At 37.9% G+C, this 25,543-nt stretch overlaps 2 protein-coding genes across 2 annotated transcripts; both read right to left on the bottom strand.

Moving 5' to 3' along the window:
* Positions 1-1,976: 1,976 nt before the first annotated feature.
* On the bottom strand, positions 1,977-10,840 carry rab38a (RAB38a, member RAS oncogene family; the record flags this gene model as incomplete). Its single annotated transcript, XM_079246843.1, has 3 exons — positions 1,977-2,240; positions 6,475-6,755; positions 10,639-10,840. 3 exons carry the CDS (start codon positions 10,838-10,840, stop codon positions 2,085-2,087), a joined length of 639 nt encoding a protein of 212 aa, XP_079102969.1. The 3' UTR covers positions 1,977-2,084.
* Positions 10,841-12,185: 1,345 nt separating this feature from the next.
* Positions 12,186-23,821, bottom strand: ctsc (cathepsin C). Its single transcript, XM_079246842.1, has 8 exons — positions 23,510-23,821; positions 23,054-23,199; positions 22,180-22,334; positions 19,831-19,986; positions 19,475-19,593; positions 15,493-15,624; positions 14,837-15,069; positions 12,186-13,278 (listed from the first exon to the last, which is right to left on the bottom strand). Exons 1-8 carry the CDS (start codon positions 23,670-23,672, stop codon positions 13,012-13,014), a joined length of 1,371 nt encoding a protein of 456 aa, XP_079102968.1. The 5' UTR covers positions 23,673-23,821; the 3' UTR covers positions 12,186-13,011.
* Positions 23,822-25,543: the final 1,722 nt, after the last annotated feature.

Genomic DNA, 25,543 nt, shown 5'->3' with positions numbered 1-25,543 from the left:
TATATATATATATATATATATATATATATATATATATATATATATATATATATATATATATATATACATATATATATATATATATATATAAATGTCTTGGAGGGGGGAAAAAAGCATTACAGCATCTAGCTGTAAGAGAAAGTATAATGTATTACTTCTTCAGGATAAACCTGACTTTGCAATTACTTGGAGATATTTGCATATATTGTTGTTAATTAGTAAAAAAAAAAACAGCATTGTATTAAAATTTGTCATGGTTTCTGCCCTTAATGAGCTGCACTCTTCCCTGGCCTGATTGCTGATTATCCTCACCTATTCTGCTCTCTGCTTAAACACCAGCGCTAGATCTGCTCAGCGCGAGATTGTCTATCTTTTCTACAGCTTTCAAGCCTTGTTCATGTACCTGACTTTGAGAGAAAACCTGGTCTTGACTCTGCCTGTCCCCGACCACTGTCTTTGCTACGACCTTATTGGTACAAACTGATCACCTGTTGCTGAACCCTGCGTAATTCTGACCCTGCCTGTTGCTTCCTCCTTGGATATCTTCTACCTGCTCATGTCTTTTGGTGTGGACCCTGGACTGTTTTTGGACCTTGAGATTCTGGATTGTGGAGGTTGTTTTCCCTGTTCTGGAGGACTACTCTGAGGCTGCCTAATTCCCATCTCCTGGTAAACATTCAGTTCTTGGCCTCTCCAGTATCATCTCACTGCTGTTTTTGGTTCATCTGTTTTTTTGTGTTCCAGACTTCCTGACGATCAGACTAAGCAAGATCACCCTCAACACCATTATTATTTCAATAAATCTGTATATACTTGTTTGAGTTTTGGGTTTCTGGCTTCCTAAACCATAACAAATCAGCAAAAAATTCACTATGCATCCCTATTTATCAGTTACGAGAACTGTTCATGCTTGAAATAAATTCAAGGGTCAACAGATCCTTTCACTGCATTGCAATATAATGTGAATAATTTACAAGCAAATAACAGTGAGACAGGCAGTAAAGCTTTTATTCATATGCACATTTTTAAAACTGGATACATCTTTGGTTCTACAATCTGTCCTTGTCTCCATAATATGTATATAACTAATTCCACATTTGCATTTATCCCAAAATTACAATTGTTACACATATTTCACAGTGGAATACAAAACGTAATATAAAACCACTGAATAAAACAGTCTGTGCTTTAACATAGCTTTCTTTAGTACACATTCATGCTTATATCATTGTAAATATGTATCCTGCAATACCCATAGACTGAATTCTACCACAGTTATGAAAAGAGAAATAAGTAGGCACCTTTAAGTGCACTAATAAATAATGTATAGTAAGGTTATCTGTTGAACTCATTAAATAATATGGGTTGTGTTAGAAAAAGGCACTTTAGATCCATATCATCTCCCATGTAAGGCCTTAGTAGCGCCAATATTATTGGTCGAATAAAAATTATTTTTTAAAAACAAAAGATACCAGATCAGAACAATCCTTACATGATGCCGAGGCTTAGGTAATGAACCTGGAGGTAATGAAAGCAGGTTTGCTTTGGACAGCAAGAGTAAAACATTTTATCAATTTCTTAACCCCATATTAATAGAGAAAATCAAACTGTTTTCAGAGAGGTGGAAAACAAGAAAGGAGGAGACAGAAGGGAGAAAGAGAGACATCTGTAGTAGTTTGTATGTTGTAATTACTTCTACAGAGCTGTAGTACAGATATACAGTGATTTTCTGAAAACTCTCCCGACATTTGCTTATTAACTGTGTCACCATGGCAACGGAAGTGACAGTGTCAAGACTTGAAATCGCCAAAAGGGGGTGACCTTGGTGTTGACAAGTGCACACAGCTGCATCCATCTCTCTTTCTGTCACTGTTTCAATTTCTTGAGCCAGCTGCCTCTCTGTCATTCCCCCTCACATCGTCCCCCCCACCCCAGCCCCCCAAAGCTACCAGACAGGAAAAGAGCTGGCACCTGTACCTTCCTCCTCCAAAACAGCCAGAATGGTTCTTCCACTTCCTCACACACAAACTTGACTTTGCGTGAAATGAGATACAAAAGGACGTCCACCTGTCAGGTTTTTACTGTTACTGGGACCTGAAGCAGGAAGAGCACGTTGCTCCATTGTCCTTATCTAACTGAGGGGAAACGATGTCAGGGACGTCTGACTGGAGCATGTCATTCTCACTGGCAATGATGTGTTTCACCAAGCAGTTGGCTGCCTCATCAATGTTGATATTCTCCTGAAAACAGAGGAAGGAAAGGAAGGGAAAGATAAATTGATAAATTGTGAAAAGATGTGTGCAGGGCAAGTGAAGCTAATCAAATGGACCATGACAACACCGAGAAGATGGATGACGCAACAATTAGCAGCATTGACATAGACAAAACAGAAAAAGGATTTTAGCCAAAACAGTGGCTGCCAGTTGTCTAAGACATGACCAACTTAACACATATGTATATATATGCAGCCTCACAAAACCACAGATGAGACGAATAATACTAATGTTAATAGGAAAAAGTGAATCCAGTTGTTTGTTAAAATTCTACTGAATACAGATTGATAATTGAAGACAGAAATACAGTTTGTGAAGTCAATCTGAACAAGGTTCATCTCCTCGTATTTATGTTTATTAAAGGGTATTTGATTTGTATTTTTCCCCCTTGCTATGCTCTTCAACAACTTAATGGAGCCAAAAGAACCTTTAATAAACATATATTTTAGAACTAAATGACAATAAATAAAAAATAACTTGAAATAAAAGTTTGTTTGTTTGTTTTTATTTAGCAAAAAATACAAAAAAGTGCCAAATACTATCAAGAGCAACTGAGTAAAACTTTGAGTGAGGGAAAAAGACGAGCCTAGAAACACACACACATACATCTTTTCCTACATGGGACATTTGCTGCTGCAGCAGCAGATAAACTGATAATATCTTATGGTACACTGGGAAGAATGTGCACCATTTTCTGTTATCCATCATATCTTGTTTGAATGTTTCATTTAAAATATTTTTTCAAGCTAAAACAATCTATTTTCTACAAACTTCACTTACTGCGCTTGTTGGTGCACATGTCCGCTCTTGTTAAAGATGAAAAAGGGGTGAGTAATTATATTATCAGATTATTTAGGCTTTGAGTTCAAAATATGTCCGCTATCTCCCTGAGGAAAGGCATATTCTAGAAACTTATTATGCTCAATGGAAGACTGAATACAGTCTGGTATAACAGCATTTGACTCATAAATATGCAAATGACTTAATGTTCTATTGTTATTCAGTTACAAATAAATATGCTAATAAAATGGCAGCATGTTCCTGCTGAAAAACAGAAACAAAACACAGAGCAAAGAGCTGTCTGGGTGAACAGAGATTTGCTAAATTTTTCACATACCATGCCTGAACTGTGCATGATTTAAAAAAAAAAAAAAAAAAAAAGTCATTTGTTTCCATTTTAAATTCTTGGCTGGATTAATAGCTTGGTTTTAGTTCTGAAAAGTCGTTGTTTCAGTTTGTTTTCACACTGCAGCAGTTGTTTTACTTTGTTTGCTTAATACTCACACCTAACCAAGCAGAATGGAGCAGCCTAATCCCTAAATAACAATGAGAGAAAACAAATATGAAGCACATTGCAACTTTATAAAGTTGCAGCTTCTGAATTAAAAAATGACCAGATGTGAGACAAACGATGCATTGGACTGAATGTAGCAGGTGTGTAAAAGTACTTTATATGTCACCAAAAATCCACTCTGTATGTTTTAATATACTTTACTCATACTTTTTTATTTTGCTGTATGTTTTTCCTGTTAAGTTTGTGAGTTTGGATGCAGAGCAGAACTTTTATTGAAACATACTCATTGGTTGATGTTCAACTACCTGGAGCGCGTGTCTGGTGCCTCTCATTGTTCTTCTGTTTCTTTCCACATGGAAGGTGTGCATGAGGAAGCCAGATCAAACACAGCTGTTGAACTGATAAAAGTTTATTCTCAATAGGTATGAGAGCTAATTGTTTTGATTGTATTTTGATTTTTTTTTTTATCTGTAAAATGGTGTGCTCTGGACATCTTTGTTACAATTTAGTGTTATTTCAATTCATATTGTTCAAAAACATCAAATGTGACCACTAGGTTGGTGGGACATTTCTTAAGAATATTTTATAGTGTAAATAAGTCCATATTAAGTTATGAATATTCAAACAGGTGTTTTTGTTTTTGTTTTTGTTTTTGTTTTTTGCGTTAATATGATGAAATAATTGTCGGCACGCTCTCTGGTCAATTTTGCTAGCAGCCCCTGAGGAGAGGTGTGCAGATCCAATTTAAGCCAGACCAAATGAATTTGCTGCTGCAATAAGAGTTTATTTTGAACAGTGTTGTTGCCAGAATAAACTCAGCCAGCCAGTTTCAAGACAACAGTGGTCTCTGTCTCATCCTTTGTCAAAATACATAATGCAGACCTTGCAACAAGTCAGTGTCGAGACAGGCCGGCTACATTTGCACTACATTCTGTTGTCTTCTATTAACACCTGGTTAAACTTGAGCAGATTGGTGCACCTAAAGCTCACATCTCAAACAGCCACTTTCTTCATTCGCCACATTCTTTTATTCCCATCTACGTATTAATTATCAATCAAAGCAAAAATACACAATTTGCAAAAGTTCATTTTTTGTTTGATATTCTAATTTAGCCCCACATTCTCTTCTGTTTAAATTGTTATAACACTGCTTATATTGTGCCAAATTCAGACAAAAGTCTTTTATCTTAACTTGTTTGAAATCCACTTATATTTGTAACCTCCATTCGTCCATGTTTTTTTTTTTTCAACCAGCTTATTCCAATGCAGAGTTGAGAGGAGACTGGGGGAACTGAAGCAAGTCCCAGTAGATATTAGGCAAGAAACAGGATTCACCCAGGAAAGGTCACCAAAACAAAGAGACAAACCTTTCATACTCAGTCCTGTGAAGAATTTAGAATCACCGACTGACCAAACACACATGTTTACAGACTGTGGGAGGAAGACATGCATGCACAGGGAGAACTGCAAACCTCACAGAGAAAGACCCGAGCAGCGGTACAAATCAGGAACCTCCTTGCTGTGAGGGGACAGTGCTAACTGGCTAACTACCAAACTGGCAAACTAGCACACCAGCATGCAGCCCCGTCTGCATCCTGTGGAAAAATTTCTAAATTACATTCTGTTCTCTAAAGGTCATGCCTTTAAGTATGTATGAATAGTCTTCTTCAACTGATCATTTGCCTGGCATTCCCACATGAATATCATGCAGGATAAAGAAAAGCTTTTAAAAAAAGGCAGAAAGCACATCCACCATATCGTCCTCTGCTGCTGCTTGGGCAAGTTTGCCTTGCAAAGACCACAGTTGCCCACAGACAGTCAAGCTAAAGTCAGTGTAAGAATAAACTCCAGGGAGATTTATCTGCAGTTTGACTCACAGCAAGAGTGTGGAAGATTGGCAAATGAATTTAGCTATATGAATTTATAGTGCGTGTTCTTAAATAATTTTCCATTTGTTTGATATCAGACCAGTAACTTGTCATTCATAACTGACATGTTTTGATGGTAAACCTTCTGTCTTTGAGGAAACTTCTCTGATGAAGAAGGAGGGGTTTCCTATCGAAACATGACAGCCATGTGTCACCAAATAAGTGTCTGATATAAAAGAATATAAAACCGAAAATAACTGGTTTTAAGTTTCAATGCTTCACACAGCCTTTGTTTGCTTTCAGAACAATCTAAAAGTTAATGCAACCTTTAGCTCTCACATATGCTGTAACCTCCACTCAGGCTGGAGGTTTAAAGGATACTTTTTCCAGCTTAAAATTTTGCAATATACCAAGATTAGTTTACACAACCTTTTATTCACAGATTTTAGGGTATTTTGCAGCAGAGAACGTGAAAACTGATCTTGCACAGACAGACATTATATCGAATATAAACTTTCTGCTTAAAGTATTCATTTTCAGATATCATGTGACTGCCATCCAGGGGAATAAGCCAAAATGTCAAGCTACTTTATGATTTGTGCAGCCAGTGGAAAACAAAGGGCTGATATATTCTTTGAATGTTCCTGGGCATCTAGTCTGGATAACAGAGCACCTGATGCAAGTGCAGCTGACCTGGAAAAACACAGAAGAAACGTCTGCTGAAAGTCTGTGTGGGAAAGCAGCAGCATCCTGTGATTGACCCTTTGTTCATATGCTAATGCCAAACAGATTGTGACGAAACATTTAAAGGATTTCCTCCCATCATGAATGTGCCTCTGTAGTAGGGTCCTCACAAGACAATCAGGTGCTGATAGTCAAAGATGTCAGCTGCCTCTCAAGGACATTTGAACAGAACGGACATGCCTGATGACACGGGGGCTTGAACTGTTAAGTTCCCAATGATGGCAGATCTGTTTTTTTTTTTTCCTTCTTGAAATATTACTTCTGTCTGTTTGTGTCTGCATGTCATATTTCTCACCTTAGCAGACGTCTCGAACCATCCCACAAAGCCGTTCTCCTGGCAAAACTGGTCCATCTTAATTCCATTATTGGTCAGCACGTCCCGACCCTGGTCACATTTGTTAGCCAAAAGCACAGTGGCTACATGTTTTCCATTGGCAAGTGTCACTTTGGAATCCAAGTCCTCCTTCCATTTCGTTACCGCCTCAAAGGAAGCAGGCCGTGTCACATCGAACACAATGAAGGCGCCCATGGCTTCACGGTAATACACACGGGTCATGTTTCCGAACCTCTCCTGACCTGGAAGACACACATGAATACACAAAAAAAAAAAAAAACAATTGTTGTTTGGTACCTGTGTGACTGTATGTGAATCTTTTGTACTTCATTTGATGCATGAAGGAAAAATCCTCTTTTCTACTTGTTATCAGAAAGATTTACAACAGCACACAAAAAGCTAAAAACGACAAAATGACACAGACTCAAATATGAGTCATGTGTTTTACTAATTTTAACATACTCGTCTCGTCTCATATGTGCTTGCACACAATCATTCTCTGCATACTTCACATCATTCTGATACAGAGACAACTTTTGGACAGGTTCTTACTATGTATTATTAGCAGAGAGAGATGAATAATATGGATAAAGGACTGAAAGTGAACATGTGCCTTTGGTTTAGTTGTGTTTGCTTGAAGATAAAATGGTCTACAAAGATTCCTTTAAGTTAAATTAATTTGATAAGCCCAGTTGGGATGTTGTATTCATACAGATTTTCCTGTCCATAACTTTTACTAAAAACATTATCATGGAATAAATTTAGCTCATGGCAATTTCCACACGATGGAGTAAAGGTATCATATAAAATGTCAGCGAGGGAAAAGTTTTTGTTAAATCCCACAGAAGTGCTTCTCACCTGAACAGGTGGATGAGAGCAAGTGTAAGCTGCAGAACAGCTGGCAGAATGACAGTTTTGTTCAAGGACACATCAAACATGCATTTTGTCTTTGAAACTGGTTTTTATACCTCTATCCCTTCCAGCATACAAAGCAGAAGGTTATCTTTTCTCAAGTGTTTCAAACCAGTGATTTCCTACCTTTATACTTTATGTAGGCATGGTATTTTAGGTATTTCTACACATTCTGACCAAATGTAGAGAGATCTTTTCAGCTTTCTGACTGTCTCCTATAAACCACAATGATCTTTACAAACAGGGAATGTTAAAAAAATCTGTGTAAGGCATTAAAATACCCCATTATTCTAGATTTTAATGGAGAACAATGTGTTGTGTATGTAGCTCTCTAAAAGCAGAATAAGAGGTTTACATGTACACACATAAACATACACTTAATTCTTAATTTGTCAATAACAATGACCCTTTCCCAGCTTATATTTTTTAAAAGGTGCATTTTTTTAAATGACACATCTAAATGTGGAGTGCTGGATTATGTGGGCTCTCCTGGTTCATATTATTGACTTATCAGTCACAGGGGTTTTAGAGGGTTGGATATTTCTTTTTTTATCAATCCAGAAATCTGAATGTTTGGTCAACATCTCAATAAAAGCCCTCTCTTCCCATTGTAAAATATTTATTGATGAAAACTTAAGAACACCTGACTCAGTGTTTTACAAAATGGCTTCTAAAAAGCATTGATTACAAAATTCCTCACATCTTCATTGCATTAAGTTGCCTAAAGTGAATATTTCCGGGTTGATTACTTGATTTTCTTAAGCTTATATTGGCAAATACTGCCTTTATCTAAAAACACAAAAACAAAAACATAATCAGAGTAATATAAATGTCTCATAAACTGATTGCAGTCATATAAATAACTCAATATGTTTTGGATGAGCTTTTTCTCATTCACCAAAAAGAATAAAACACATATAATATTTCTGAAGAGATTAATGCATGTGAACAATATAAATAAATAACTAAGACTCACCAAGAACACCGCAACTATCCATCCTGAACAGGCAGCCAATTCAGTGTGGATCATTATAACCATGAGATAAAAATATGAAGCTGACATGAACCAACTCTGGTAAAAAAATGACCAAAACTGTTGCTATACGTTACCACAGGACTTCAAAGCCTCAAAATAAATCTTAAAGTGATCTGGTTTTCCACACTGTGTATGCCTCCATAAATCCACATAATCTGAAACAGCATATGCTGAGCTGGAATAAGCTTTTTTTTTTTTATTTTAGTTTCAGACTTAACAAGCCAGTTCTACCACCCTGTGAGCACCAGAGAGCAGACATAATAGCAGACAAAAATAGAACCGTTGAGTTATTTATCTTTGAAAATGCACAGCAACAGCCAGTGATTTATTGGATCTGTGGCGTGAGAAGACCACAGTCTATCATCAATCCCCACACAGACCTGCTGGGTGAAATAAAAAGTAGGAAACTACAAATAGCCTATTTTGGGGAGATGTGATTCGTTTATGTAAGACTTGAATATAATTATTGTAAGAACAAACTTTGAAAACAGTATTTGTTTGTTTGGTTGGTTTTTTGGGTTTTTTTTTTTCGATCTATTGATATGACTAAATGAAGAAACCATACGATGCTGGATCAGTTGGAGCTGATGGTGATCTATGATTACACTTTCCCACCTAAGGGCCTTCATTGCTGTTAGAACAGTGCAGGGCGCAGTTAAAGTACAGTACAGGACCTATGGCAGTTTCCTCTGAGGGAGACACTCTTCATTAGTTCATAATAACCGCTTTCTGTATACAAGGTCTTGGGCCTCAAATCTCCTTCACATGAGTTTGAGACACATGACTGCTTGCGCTTACTGGAGAAAGAGCACACAAGAGGGGAGAGAGCAGCAGGTCAGAGGATTCTTCTAAACCTCAGCCGACACTCATGTGACATGAGACTGCTGTAGCCTTTAGGTTTGTCATCTTACCCAACAGTATCCTAATCAAAAGGCCATATTATTGCTGGCTTACATGGTCAGAAAAGGTAATAAAAGCCTTATAGTAACAAGAAAGTATATGAGGAATTCTGATCATTTTCATACCATGAATAATATAGTTACAAAATTTATATAGCGAATTTGATACAGATTAAAAATGACAATCAGCACATAGTGCTACAGAGAAGAGATGAGTGGGAAAAACATAATAACCAATAATATACAATAAAAAACATGTAAGTTTAAATGATTGATCTTTTTGTAAAACAAGAGCCAGTCAGAGTGAATGACATTAAATTGCATCCACAATATTAACGGTGAAGTTACGTTTATTCACGAGCATGTGCTCATGTTTGGCTCAAAATGAAATGATATAATGTCACTTTTAGGTCCAAATGAGCAACTTTATGCCAGTGATATAAAACAGCAGCAGACAGTTGCCATATAAGTTTAATCATTTCATGACACAATTCCATGTAAGACTGCTCGAGGCTCGTTTGATGTCTAAAAGGTTTGAAGTATGTTGAAGTGTGGAGCCATGTGATCTGAAGTGAGTCAGTCCAAAGAGTCTGCTGGTGCACATAAGTAGTACTAAGACTGAAAAACCCCTGGGCTGCGAGGTTTCATTAGTCACAACAGCCAAATAAGAGATTTTATTTTGAAAAATGGTCATATTTTAATTATCTTTAATTCATGTCCTTTGGACATAAACTGGGAAGGACTGGTAATTTGATTTGACTTGTTTTTTTTCCAGAAGGGAAAGGTTTGGTTTTGTTTGTTTTTTTTTCCATACAAGAAACCATATACTTGTATATTATTCAATTAATTGATAAGATTATGAAAAACTGATTTAGTGATTAAAGCTAGCTTCAGATTTGCTGAGTTGTGTGATGTTGTACAAAAGCAACACAACTACTAAAACACAATTCCCATCAACAGTCCCAAAAACAGGAATTCACCTGCAAATATAGCTTTCAGGAAACTCAAAGAACCAGTTTAGTAGACCACTCAACTTTTTTTTAGGCATTAAATGAAAACAATTACCAACTAAATAATAAGCTTCAGAGGACTGAAAGGACTACTTATTTCCAGCCTCCGGACACATTTCTCACATTGCCAATTAGTTTGTTTAAACCACTTAAAAACAAAGTAAACTAACCCTTAAAGATACGCTTATTAGTGACGGTCACGGTTTCGTTTTGTGTGCGTCAACTATTGTATATTTCATTTGAGCCGTGCGTAAAAGTTGGACCGTACCTGCGATGTCCCACAGCTGCAGGCGCACCGTCTCCTGGTCCCAGTTGAGGACTTTGAGCGCGAAGTCCACCCCGATGGTGGCTCGGTAGTTAGGACTGAAGTTGTGGTGGACGTATCGCTTGATAATGCTGGTCTTGCCAACCCCGAGGTCCCCTATTACAAGTATCTTGTAGAGGTGCTCCTTGTGGTGGTTGTTCTGCATGGCGATCGAGGAGGGCGAGAGCTGCGCATGAATCCACCGTTAGGTAGAGGACGCGGGGATGAACGGGAAAGAAACACAGGCCGGCGCAGAGAGAATGGGAGAGTTGGGAATGAGAAGGGAGGAAAGGTAGCTACGCCCTGGCCCCCAGAGGGAAGTGGAGCTCCGACGTGTGGACCTTGTGACGCATGAGCGATGCCAGGGAGTGACTGTGTTGTACCACAGCGAGTTACTAACGGAGATATGAAGATGATACAGATATCTGTTTGTCAGCAATAGTGGAATAAGTGTTTGGTTTATTTACTTAAGTACAACTGGTAATAGTTTTTCTAATTATATGTCATTTCAGAATTAAATATGCAGTGGAGCACTATTTTAGCTCAGCTGAATTCTAAAAAAGCTTGATCAAATAAGATGTAGGCCTATTTTTTTCTGAAGCTGCGTGTAGGCCTAAGTTTTCAGCAGCTAAATGGTTTGAAGCAACTCTATGTGTGATTTTGTTTTTCCAAAAGTGAGAAATTATATTTATTACTAAGGCATCCTTGATTTCTAATGTTATCCTGTCATTAAAGTGGGGATGCTTTTGGTTTCATTTAAATGGCCACATAAAATAGTCAAGTTTAGTAAAGTGACATTTTTTATCTTATTATTTTGGTCTAAAAGAGGAGGAGGAGGACCCGTGGAAGACCCAGGACATATTGGAGGGATTGTGTCTCCATAGGCAACCTTTGGGATCCCCCTGCACAGCTGGCAAATGTGGCTGGGAAGTCTGGGCTTCCCTGCTTAGGATGCTCACCTCACAACCTGACCCCTGGATAAGCGGCAGAAAATGGATGGATGGATATTATGGTCTAAAAATACATCAAATAAAAATCAGCAAATGCATATGCATTTATCCAATTTGTTTTGAATCCCTTTATCCAGGCTGGGGTTGCTTGTTTCCTTCAGAGGTCTATATCTGTTAAATCCACCCCTGTCATACAAGATCACAGTAAACTTGTTGTCAATGCCAACTGTCAACAATCCTGCAGACAGCAACCATAGAACAAGTAGCACAATAAAAACCAAGAGATTGCACAGGTCATGGACTAAGCTCTACAGGCATACAAATGTACAGATTATAGTTATGAAAATATAACTATTAGACTTTTAAGCACAAGTGACATAACTTACTAAATGATATAACTGACTTTTTGAAAGTTATCATCTTTTTGCACCATTTTCTGCTAAAACTGTTAAAATATAATAAGTAAAATTAGAACAGAAAACCAAAAACCCAAGGGAAATCATTTCATACAAACAAATACTCTAAAATGCAGAAACAGAACAAATGCCACAGCAATGTGTTGCATCCCTTTATTGAGTGAGAAATTCCCTTTAAATGCTCCTCAGGGAACACTCCATATGTAAGCATGGGAGCCTAGGTGGCAATTTGATGCAAGAAGATTCACAAATTTCCAGCTGTGCTTACCTGAGACAGAAAAATCAAAGTCATGCACGTCACAATAAAACAAACACACAGCTCAGTTCCCTTTAAAACATCACAATTAAAATTTACAACCCATCAATGAGTTTCTATTGGCAGTTACAACTTGAAGTCAATAGGCAGCTCATCGGTGATTGCTGAATTCAGCAAAAATAAAAAAAAGGGACACACACACACACAGACACACACATTGACACACTGGATCAAATCAACTTTTAAACCACATCAAAAGAAATCATATAATTTAAAGTCCCTTTGATTAAAATCTATTTGAGGTGCTGTAATCTCTAGTATGTGGTTACATTTTCAGAAAATAATCTAACTTGTCTCCAACTCCATCTATTTACTGCACACCAGGTGATCCTGAATGATTACTGTAAATATTTAAGAAACAAAACGGATGACAGATGAGACCTTTGGGGGCTTAAAAATGTTTAAAACTCACATCCTGGAAAAACTGATTCTGATTTTGCACTGAAGAACATTCAAAATAAAGTAAAAATTAAAAAATAAAAATGGTAACATTTGCAGTTTCCAGGCCAGATTTACTTCATATATAGGGAAAGATTAAGGAAAACCAACCACTTCCCATGTGAGAAATTATCTTAGCTGCTGTCAAATGTTTAAACTACATGGAGATGAATTATCATTTATGAGATTGAGACTCATGGCGCTCAGTTTCCAGCATCTACAGTTTAGGGATGGGCTTAGCTGCAACTGCGATGCTCTCAATGGCACACTCGTCATTTCCTCTGCGAATCCTGAAGTACCCGCTCTCGCCCCAAGTGTTTCCCCAGCTGTTCTTGACAATCCAGTACTTCTCCCCAGTCTTGTGGCAGCGGCCGTAGCCCACCAACAGCACAGCGTGGTTGGTCAGCTCAAAGGGATTGAAGGAGTCTGTGAGTCCTGTGTGGTGGTAGATGCCCTCCTTGTAGTGCATGAAGTCAGGATAGACCTGGAGATTAACAAGATTTAATCAGTTTTATATAATTTTAATTGAATTATTTTTAATTGTTCTTATTGTTTTTAGGTCAATTCAATCTTTGCCTTAACATATTTTTATTCCAGTGTTTCCTAATGTGGATCCTCCACACTAAGGGGACTTCCAGCTCAGTCTCAGGGCTTTTTCTATGGTCTACTGCCTTGTCTGGGTTACTAGGGGTCCTGTACTACAGCCCTGTGGCTGGGCGTGGACTCCAGGGGTAGTGGTAAAGGGGTAGTGCACCCAAAAATCTGTTTTACTTTTTGCTGTGAACAACATAGTATTACTTAATTGTGATGAAAACCACCTTAACCATTTTTAAAATTCGTATTTCTGTAAACTTCTTTCAAAATCTGGATTTTGTGGGTAAAATAAAATGACTCAATATGCCCCCTACAGGGTAAAACCAGGTTTTGTTTTCCATGATGTAGAAGTTAACTTGATGGCTCGCTACTCACTAGAAAATTGAAAAAAAACATCACTGCTCCCTCCCTCTAGATGCAAAAAATACACTCACCTTGGAATCCACGCCCACCAACGCACATTTATAGATGTAAAACCTTTATGTGACCTAGATTCACCAGTTTCAGATTTTTACAGCACTTTGTATAAAATATGTTCTATGCTATATGTTCTAGAGGTTTTATTCTACAGTCATTTGGCAGACATCAAAGCAAATTACATATGAGAAGTGCTGAGGTAACCATAGCAATTAACCTGACACACATGTCTTGTGGGTGGGAGTGGGTGTATAAACAGGGAGAACATACAAACTCCACAGAGAAAAGCGCCACTGTTCAAACCTCCCCCCCAGCCGAGATTCAAACCAGCAACCTTCTTGCGATGAGGCTGCAGTGCTAACCACTACGTCACTGTGCAGCTCATACATTTGCAATATGATGAATTTGGGCTTCTGGGGGGTATAAAAGTAATTCTCATCTGGAGACAGACAGGAAGCTCAGATCATAACAGCGACAACTTATAGCAGCTGCATCAGCCATGCTGTGAGTTGCCACAGCTTGCCAAAGTCTACAGGAGCTGTTGCTACAACCTAGGCCAACAGTGCTAACAGCTCAGACTAATTGGTTCAAAACCATCTTGTTCTTCAGCACTGCACTGTGTAGCTGAGGGGATTCTGGAGGGTAAAAGTTCCACCTCACAGACTGCACTCTGATGTAGGTGCTTTGTGAATCTGTATCTTTCCATCCTGCTGGTGGCCTGAGCTGCTGTTCATTATTTCCTGTGTATATTCACACACACACCCACTCTCTGCCCCCTAACGCCCCCCCCAGAAAAGCAACAGAAAGTAAACAACTTTCTGTTGCTTTGGTCATGAAAAGTGCTTTATAAATAAAGTTTGATTTGATTAGTAATTTAAAAAAAAAATAAAAAAATAGCTCTCCATAGTTAATGAATGAGTCTTTATGGCCCAAATATCATGTTTCTAAGATCTCTCTTGTTTAACTTGAAAGGGTTCAGTAAACATATCACTTATCAATAAAAAGAGATAAACAGTGAATAGGTGTTGTACCTCCAAGGCCACTGCCATTGGCCCGTTCTGGACCAGTTCCAACATCATGGCCATCTCACTGCATCCGCCATAAAATCCACCAACATAGCCATACTCTGCCGTGTACATTCGGCCGCAGTTTTCAGGAACACCACACGGAGAGTTCCTGGCTGTATATGGAAAGCACGACTCATCCACAATGCCGAAGTCCTGCACATACTTCCCAATCAGGTATGGGAATCCTCCATCACAGCCTTGAAAAGAAGAACAAAGGGGTGATTATCTCAAAAGCTACCAAATTAAGATTCATCTAGGAATATTTACGGTTTTCTTTTATAAGTGTTAAAACTGTTATGGAGATCTAAAATATTTAATCTAAACAGGATTTCTTAAGTCTCTTCAAAATAACAAGTGATAATAGGATTATTTTAAATGCTTGACTCTTCAAAAGGTAGCAAGGATGCAGTATGTGAAAAACATGTTAGGCCTACTTCTGTGATATGATTTAGCTCATATAGCAATTCTGAATGTTAAAATGTTATCATGTAAAACAACATGAATTTTCTGCAGTTTAGATTTTGTTCCCTGTCTCGTCTGATTCAAATTTTATATATTGAACTTGAACCAGTGCAGTATGAACTGAAGTGACTAGATAAAAACATATTTTCACTGAATACCTTGAGAGTATTCAGAACAGGAGACCACTTGTTGAGGGCTGAGCACAGGAGTATCGCTGTTGTTGGTGAGGATTCGAACACGAGCTTCTAGCATTCCCATGGTGGCAAAGGAGTAGCAGCTGCCACATGATGCTAAAACAGATCAGATAAACACAAATAGAGAAAGAAAGAAAAAAATCACACACTGAAGTGGAAAAAAATATCAAAGACTTAAATAATTACTTATATTTAGTACATTTTAGTTTTTTCTGGCTCCAAATCAGCAAAATAGTTTATTTTTCAGGCCGTAAAAGTTGATGTTATAATAAAGTTATTTCTAACATTTTATCATAAGACCTGTCAATCCATCTGAAGCAAGTGGAAAGATAACCTGATGCAAAAGCCCTGAAATAAAATTCTAGCAGGCAACCAATTCTATGTATTTTAGTGGTGTATTTATTTAAGAATTCATTGCAGCGCTCGGGTTAAATGTTTCTGTAAAGCTCTTACCCAGTATCCACCGGTCATGCATAACAAGGGAACAAAGCCCAGAGACAAACAAAGATTAAAGAAAGTGGTTAGCACACACGGCGCTGGGTGCCAAGTTCCTAATAAAATGCTCTCCAGGAATGAATCAGGTCAAGGAGCAGGGGCTGCAGGGAAGTGCAGAGTAGTTTAATTGTAGTAATGATTTAAAAAGAGATTTAAAGGACTTTTTATTTGGGTTCAAAGCTATGTGTGCTTTAAAAGAACAGGGCAATAAACCTTTTGTTTTGATTTTAGATCTAAAGAAGAAATAAAGCCTTTCTGTTAGCTTCCAACTGAAAATGAGAACAGATATTTGCCACATTTCACCTGCAGGACTCTCAGTGAAAGATTTGAGTTTAGTTTGACAGAAATTCACCTGCTTCTTCCAATACAAGTAAACAATGTCTCATATATAAGTATGAAAAAGCTGACATTCACACCACACTGGAACATGGATGTGATCATCTTTTATATCTTCATTTAGCTTTAATCACTTTCAGTCATTTCATAGGATTTTATTAGGAGTTTTTCTTTCTCTTTTCATTATGTTTTAATATGATTTTGTTTCAGTTTGTATTTCTCTTTGTATTACCCTTTCGTTGTTTGTCTAAGTACCCATACAAAAGACATGAGTCATAAATAAATTGTTACACAGCAGCCTGTCACATTTCAATCATCTAATCACTTCCACTTGTCTCCACGCTGTCTTCACATGGAAATGAAATTTTGTTAAAAACATTTAGGGCTAGTCTTGTGCTCTTTACATCCTTATTAAATTCCTCAGTCAGATCTATAAACTCACTGGTTACCCTGTTTTTCCGTGTGAGCATTGAAACAGACAAAAGCAGACCATAAGTGCTAAACTGAGAAAATTCTGGTAATGTAATCAAATACCTCCCGTTACTGAGGGTGGCTCATAAGGATTAAATTCTAAGAATGTGGCTTTAAAGTTAAGACAAGATCCATGACAAGATAAGATATCTAGAAAGCTTTTCATCCAGAGGTGGAAAACTGTCTGGCGCAAGACTTACGAGTCTATGAAACCAAGTAGACATTGTGACATGAAAGAGGTGAAGAAATGTTTTCCGAAGTTAGAATCCCAATCTCTGATAAGACACCACATGTTCAACTGTGCTGGCATCGTGTTTGTGGTTGATCCATAGACTGTGTATAAAAGATGGACGGAGCCTCCGTGACGTCATTTGTAGGTTTCTAAAGAGCTGAACTAAAGCTTGTGTGCGGTTCCTACCATCGCCATCTTGGCAGAGTTGTCTCTCCCGGAAAATACAAAAATGGGCAAAGAGGTAGAGCTGACAAGGGGGCTGAGAGTGTGTTGTGTCTGATTGAGATCTAGTGATCTCCAACCTGCCTGTAGCTAAAAGCTAACCGAGCGAACCCGGAGCTAACAAGCTAACAGAGGTAAGCGGGCTAAAGCTAAGTCACGCTGTTAAGCAGCTAAAAACCGTGGTTCACCTTCCCACAGATGTCATTGAAGGTAAACCTGACCTATTTAACCTAAAGTGTCTTTTTTACACCAGGCTGTAATCATGATTATTTCTTCCATGAAGTTGGCCTTTTTAACATGAGTGTCTTTGGGGATTGGCTCCGTTTTGAAACCAGCCCCTAGCGGATGAAGGGAGAACTGCAATTTTTGCAGGCTTCATTTACCGCCAGAAGCTCTGCCCATCTTTCATATACAGTCTATGGGTTGATCTCAAGGATGCATTCACATCTCGCATTCAATGTAATTACAGTGTGAAACCAAAAAGCCACCAGCAAAGTTGCTTTCAAACTAACACTAGAATTTTTACAGACTAGAGCTGGGTCCAAAGTTTCTCTGCAGTTGCTACAGAAATGTCCTCTTCAGAAGCAGAAATTTTCTGAAGGTATATTTTTACAACAAAAAACTCTCAAAATGACACCCCAAAAATATTACCAAATATTAGGAATGTATGCTATTAATATTGTGCTTTGTCTGAATACATGATACTTCCTACTCAATTTCAAGAATGAAGGTTTTTGGGGTGATATAGAATTACTCATTTGGATGCATCTATAACATAAAACAAGATACATGTAAACAGAGAAGAGTGTTAAGCAGGGCCTTGAACAGCAACAAACACATCTTAGTAAATGTGGTATTACTGGGTCGCTGTTTGCTAATTTCCAGAGGAAGTCCTGAGCAAATGCAAACTTTAGTTTTCTTACACTGCAGTCCTACCGTATTGTAAAGGTGCCTAAAGACAAAAAGGCTACCTTCAAAGTTGCAATGCATTCAATCAAAACAGGAAAAAATATGAAAAATGAAAACACAGGGCATAGGAAAGGGGAAATCAAGTTATGCCGGAAAAAAACACTCATGAAATGCACCCAATTGCAAGAAGCTCAGTAACAGCATCTCGCCTGCATATGACGTCATTATTACCTTAAAAAGAATAAATACATACCATATACAGGCGACATGGTGTTACTGCGCTTCTTGCGATTACGTACTTCTCACAGCAGGGGTGCATCTCCCTTTTCCGTCTCTTCCTGTCTTACAGTTTTACATGCAAGTAGTAAAATTCTTAGAGCAACTTCTCCAAAAGCCCAAAAAGTGTATTTTTAAGTGTGTTATTATTCAGCATCAGTTCCAACAATATTTTTCTACATCTTGATTTCATATGGGTTATAACCTGCAACATGCTCTTTAAGTGTTTGTTTACTAAAGTACCACATAAAAAAATACTAACATTAGCTATAATATTTAGGTAAAAACTTTTTCTGCTTTGATGTTTTGACTTCTTGCTTCTGAGGTATAATGACTGCAGTATTTATTTCTCTCATGGCCCAATGAAGACTTTTAATTAGTCAAAGTGGCAAATATACAACAGATATGAGCTGTGATTAAGTACACTGGCACTCCATGCACAGAGGCAATTCAAATACCACCAGAACAACTTATCCTCACCCTTCCACATTTTGTGAATGGCAGCGGAGCCTAAAAAAAAAAATCCACTTGACTCATAACATTAAAGAGACACAAGCTCCACAACCCGACACAGTTGCTAAGAGGGCTTCTATTGAAACACTTTGGCTCTCTCCAGATGCTTAAATCCGTCCTATGCAGCCCCTCTCAGACACTCAAAGTACTCAGCACGCTTAATCTCTTCGCTTACACACAAAGCAGCGCAGAAACACAGAAGAGCAGAAAGCAGACCAACAGGCATGGTAGTAGGGGAAGGAGGCAGTTCAGTCTCAAGCTCACTAACATCTGGTAAAATGTGTTGCTACGGTTTAATCTACTTCTGATCCCAACGTCATCTCAATTCCACAGTGTATATATAACAAATTTCGGATATCACATATGCAGCTATCTTTCAGTCTTTTTGAAGTTGTTTTTTTAAGCTATTTAGAAAAACCTTGCATGTCTTGCTCGACACATAAATATACACCTATTTTTTTCCTAATGTACCAGATAAATTTTTTTAGTCACCTTGGTTCCTTACAGGGCTGACAAAATTAACACCGTTGACATTTCTCCAATCCCAACGCTCAGGGAGAGCGGCTGCCATTTTGGCTAAATCAGCTTTCACAGGCGAAGGGCGAACGCGCCTAAAGACAAAGAAAAGAAGCACAATTGATAAAAATGTTTCACTACCAATGAAGGCAAGCGGTTTCACATTAAACCATACAACTATGGAAATACAAAGCATGAAGATCGACTACAAGCTATTATATAAAACTCCAACCATATAAATAGGAAAAAGTTCTGCTTATTAAACCAAGCACATCAATGTTCCCGTCTGGGAATGACTGGATCTGTGTTAATAAATTACAGGGAAAACTCACACTGGGACACGAGAAGCAGCACCCCCTGCTCTGTATTGCAGCTCCTGTAACGTGTACATCTCATGCTCTGGATATGGCGTAGCCTTCCAGGATGTTTGAACAGAGTTGATCAAATCAATGAAGTCCAGGTTGTGTTGGTACGGTTTCTGAAGCAGCCTGGAGGATGAGTAAGGTTAGGTTAGGTCAGTTAAACACTAGACTGGTCTGCTCCAAAAGCATTTAACCTTCAACACACTGCTGGCGCATTCATGCGCCCGATCTTTGCAAGCGCTCGACAGCTGCCGGTGCATAAATGCGCCGAAATACAGTAACACAGTTCACTGTTCGTGAACCACATTTAGTAGACAACGATGTGTCTGAAGGGGAACTGTTTGAACTATTCTTCAACGAAGAGATCATCACTCTGTCCGTCCATGAGACTAATCAGTATCCGGACCAAGTAAAAGATACAAAGGGGAACAGAGCAGGACGATCAAGTCGTGTTGCTCACTTTGAATTTCAAGGTAGAATGCACCTCTGATCTTTACCACTAAAAAGAAAAACTGTAAATAAATGTTTGTTTGTGTGTTTTATTTTTTTTTCAAGAAATATATGTAAAAGACATTGAAAGACACTATGAACATATTTTTTTTCCCCCATTCTTTATTACGACAATAAACAAGAAAGATATGTGCTTTTGAAACAGGTAGGCATGATTTTTTTCTGTTTGTGAAAAAGAATGCAGTTTTATAAGGAAAAAATTGTCATTTTTTTATGCAGTGTGATGAAGGTTAAAAGAACACAATATGTAATGTTAGATGGTTATTTACAGATTTAGCCAAATTAATGCCAGGCAATTAAACAAAAATCATACAAGAACTCTACGATAAATCCACTCTTATTCAGTTGCCAGTGGCTAAATCTTAAAGATAAATAAACACACCTGCAGCAAAACATGTTCTCCTCATTTTCTGTCTGTCTATGCACAGTCAAATGTAAAATAAAGGGGCACTTGCCAAAAGTATAGAGTCTCACTAGACTTATTTTATTAAGCAGCTGCTGTGATACAGATCATGATAAGAATGTTCTTCCCTTTCAATGATTAAGTCACAACTTAAAGATTTCTGAATCTCCTACTCTAATCTTTAGACCACACGACAAGACGGAGCTGCAGCAGCATGTGCAATGATTAGAACACAGTCACCATCCGCTTTTACCCAGTGTTTCAGGTTAATACCAACTTATCAAAATGAAAGTGTTGACTGAACAACATTTGTAATTTCATACTCAGTGTAGGTGTTGTTGTAATAAAAACTTGCATAAATATGAAAAAAAAAGACTGCATGAAGAGGTCTGAGGTGTTTGCCAATGTATAAAGAGTTTGTAAAAGAAGTCTTCTTTTCCCACAGTCAAGTCAAGAAAATATTTGCAAGGCCAACCTGACAGAAAGCTAATCATAGTGTCAAAAATAAGAGCCTTACGTAAACAGAGCTTTGACAACCTGCATTCTTCTGCAAAAACCTGTGAAAGAGCGATTTCCGTCAAAAAAACAAGATAAGTTCTGGATGAGATTTTGTTTTTAAAAAAGGGTGCATTATAATGGCTCGCATTACCCTTGTCAAAACTTGTCACTGTATAGACAAACAAGGCGTGTGAGCAAAACATGATGATTTCCAAAGAACACTGGTGGTACACTGGCAAGTGCTGCAAAAGTTCTTGAATGTTCGGCATGTACTGATCTTATGTTGTAGAGAGACATTTTACCCATACGAATGATCAGTAAAAACAAGCCGTAACCCAAAAATTTTAATCAACAAGTTACTCCATTTTGCATTGTGCCTTTCCTAATACCCATTATCAATTATAATAAAGGATGTTACTAACACTGCTCCATAAATCTGTAAATATATCAAATATTGCATTATATAAGATATTTTTATGGGATGTGGTGCTAACTAAATCCACAAAATAGAGAAGCACCAGATTACTCAATAAATTAAATCAGTCACCCAAAAAGAAAATGATATTTAGTTCACATATTATTATCTAACTCACAGAAATCACAACAAGTTGTTGGCAGATTGGTGTTACCAGAAGCAAAGCCTGTTTGTACAACATGCTCAATGTGCCTTCACATCTGATTGATCAGATGCAAATTTATCTTGTAGACTTGTTTGTAAGAGTTGCTGAAGGCCAATAAAGCAAACTCACATCAGTGGATGGACAAGGGAATGAAGATGCAGACTGAAACAGAAATGCCAAAACAGCCCAGCAGCTTCCATCATATGTCACAGTTGTATTGTGGTCGTGAGCTTTTATTTCTCTACTTTGCATTTTGTTAAATGCACAAAGCTGTCATTATTCACATACCTGCTTTTGAAGAGTGGCTTGTACTCTGTTCGGGGTGGGACAGGGTTCACCTTCTTCCCCACAAAGCAGGCCCAGTTGCGTCCCAAGACATCGTGGACCGACCCTGGCAGGGTCTGGTCACAGTAGCTGGTCACCTTAGGGCCCTCCTCGGTGTACTGAAGATATGGGGGGAAAAAAAAAATGCAATTATTTTTCTGCTATTTCAATATTGGTTAGTGTTGAGCAAACAAATTGTGTTTTTTGTCTGCAAGTTCTTTACCCTTAGATTATTCAATACAAATAAAACTATTTCCATACACTACCGAGCTGTTTTTTAAACCATGTGTTTAAAAAACTATGAGTCTTTAAAAGACTGAAGTGATAAATATCTTAAAGCCGATCCTTTCATAAGAAAGAATATGAGGAAGTTATAGCAGACAATGTAAATCATAAGAGGTTGGAAAGTTGCATGTCTGACAAATTTCTTTTAACTCAGTCATGTGAGTAATGAGAAGTAACACATGACCACAAGACTTTGACACTGGTGCTTTTGCTAAGGCACAAATGCTATATTATCACACCAGATAAACAGAGAGGAAATGAGAAACAGTGAAACTGCAAACTGCTTTGAAAATGTGCTACAGCCCACATAACAGCTACCCCTCCATAATGACTGGTTTTCTTGTCCAAGAAAAAAAAATTTTCCACTTATAATTTCCACTTATAATTTTGCAAATTATAAGTGTGGATAAGTGTGGCTTTAATAACATTGCAGATTAAGCTAAGTGGGACATATTAAAAGTGCTGAGACACTCAACAGATAACCTGTTAATTACTCCAACTCAATACTTAAACAAGTGATCACATGAAGTCACTGAGTTCCTTCTGATCTCACCTTGAAGAAGGCGAACCATTTGTACCCACCAATGACCACCTCAAAGCCCTGATTGTAGATGAGGGTGAAGAAGCCTGTGTTTCCCAGTTCATCTGTGGCTACAGACAGTTTCTGCAGAGTCACAGTCACAGTGCGTTCACCTGTGGCTGAAAACGAACCCCATAACATTTAAGACATTACTGGAAATTACAGGTTATTCCATTTACTATCCAACAAATCACAACACTGACTAATCTTACTTTTTGAAAACTTATTTAAGTATTTGTTTAGTTTCAGGAGCAAATTCAATATCATAGAGAAAAGTTAGCATTTATTACTGTGTTAAAGTTAAGAAGAAACCCAGTAGTTGTGGCTTGATCTGAAACAGGCCTTGACATGTCACATGATGGTTATTGAACTGTTTATTTCCTTCTATTCTAATCAGCTCTTTGTGTGACCAGCTCGCGTGCTCTTTACCTGTGGCGGAGCAGTTGACGGTCTTGTCAAATCCTCCTTTGGACACTTGGAAGACCCATGTCCCAAGCAAGTCTTCATAGGTGCAGTTGGCCGGTGTGTCACCCCAACACCCATCCACCCAAATCAAAAGCGCACACACAAAAATTCCGCTAAACCTCATCATAACTCACAGCTAGCTCACTTACCGAATGAATGCTGAAATAGCTTCTCGGCTGGGGAAAAATGCAACAACTTTAAACCTGATTGTCACCAACTTATTCTGCCATGACCCTACTGCTACCTCTTCCTCAGACAGCAGTTTGTGTAAACTGAAACTTTGCTCCACAATTTATTGACCCGTCAAGATAGGTAGCTGCAGCGCAACACCCCGCATGCGCATGCGTCTTGTTAGCTAGTTGTGTAGCAAAGTAGCTAAGTTAAAAAAAAATAAATAAATAAAAAAAAAGGCGTGCACACTAATATTATTATATACAAGCATTACTACAACACCAGCTTGCCATTTATTTATTTAACAACATAGGTTAGCAGCACTCGGTGAACTGCTGTCCCAGCCTTTTAAATACAGGTAAACTATTTACCGTGATCACTGCTAACAAGGAAGTGCGTGACAGATAAACATCTTGCTCCAAAAGGGCTGCGTTTCTTCTTCCCGTTTGGGATTTTTTTTCTCCTTCCCCTTTTTTTTAGTTTCGTTTTCCCTATCACATGACCTGGTGGATTGGAGCATGCGCAAAAGACGTGAAAATTAATCCCGTGAAAATGACCTCAGGCGACCTCAGTTTTTAGCTATATTGTTTTAACATTTTAGAGAAGTGATCGAAAATATGATTGAGGTTGTGCAACAAAACAAGACATAGGACACTATTTCATTAATTATTTAGGAAAAGCTAAGCCAAATTTCAGATAAATTAAGTATGTCACAAATTCAAGTAGGTTTTAAAAAGGTAAGTTACATCCATTTTCTGCTCATCAAATGTGAAGGATTAACCAATAATCAGCAAATGTGGACAAATTGATAAAAGCAGAAATTTGGGTTTACTGGTTTGAAACATTTAACACATTGCCAAGGACAAAAGACACCAGCAGTGAAGCTGTTATTACTGTCCATCAGTCTTGGCAATAACAGGGTTGTATGCATGCCAAATACCAACAAAATTCATTAACTGAAAAAATACATATATATTATTAAGAAAACATGAGGCTATATTTCTCCACTTTGCTAATTTGCTATGTGTTTTTGTTAATCTTAAGTGGTTTTTTATTAAAATATAGTTTGAGGAAAATTGTTTCTATTATATTCCACTTTGAATCACCCTGTTGTTGAATTGTGCTATATTAATAAACTTGCCTCACCATTATGCTTTTCGAAAAGAAATAGAGTGTACATTGTTTTCACAGGACTGTGTGTCTTAGTTTGGATTTGTACTCATGCTGTTGGGTCATAAATAGCTTCTGCACTATGTAGGAAAAAGCCACACACACAGCCAACTGTTTCCAACAAGAGTTTCATACCCTTTTTTAAACCAGACAGCTCATGACAGAAAAAAGCACAGGTGCGTCAGTAATGGCTACACCCCACTTTGTGGTTGTCCAGCTACTGAAAATGCTGTCATGGGTTATGAGGTCATTAGTCTGTTGTGGAGAGTGCAATCAGCTTTGCAGCCATATGCTGGGGTAGTAGCATCAGAACCAGAGACTTGAAGAGAATCAACAAACTGATCAAGAAAGCTGGTTCTGTGCTTGGAGTAACTTTGGAGCCGCTGGAGCTGATCGTCAAAAGAAGAATGCTGCACAAGCTGATGAAGACGATGGAGGATTCTTCACACCTCCACAACACATGTTGATGAAACAACAAAGTGTATTCAGTGAGAGGCTTCTTCAGGTCCGATGCAAGACTGAAAGATACAGAAGATCATTCCTGCCAGCAGCCTCCGGAACAAGACCTCCTCAAATTAATTATTATTATATACTACAATATTGAATTTCCCTTTGGGGATTAATAAAGTATTTTTCATTTCATGGGTTAGGGTTAAA

The sequence above is a fragment of the Telmatherina bonti genome, assembly GCF_933228915.1.
Source record: "Telmatherina bonti genome assembly, chromosome: 9".
NCBI lineage: Eukaryota > Metazoa > Chordata > Actinopteri > Atheriniformes > Telmatherinidae > Telmatherina > Telmatherina bonti.
Note: the sequence above shows the minus strand (reverse complement) of the source record. Positions and strands in the feature narration are given on the sequence as shown.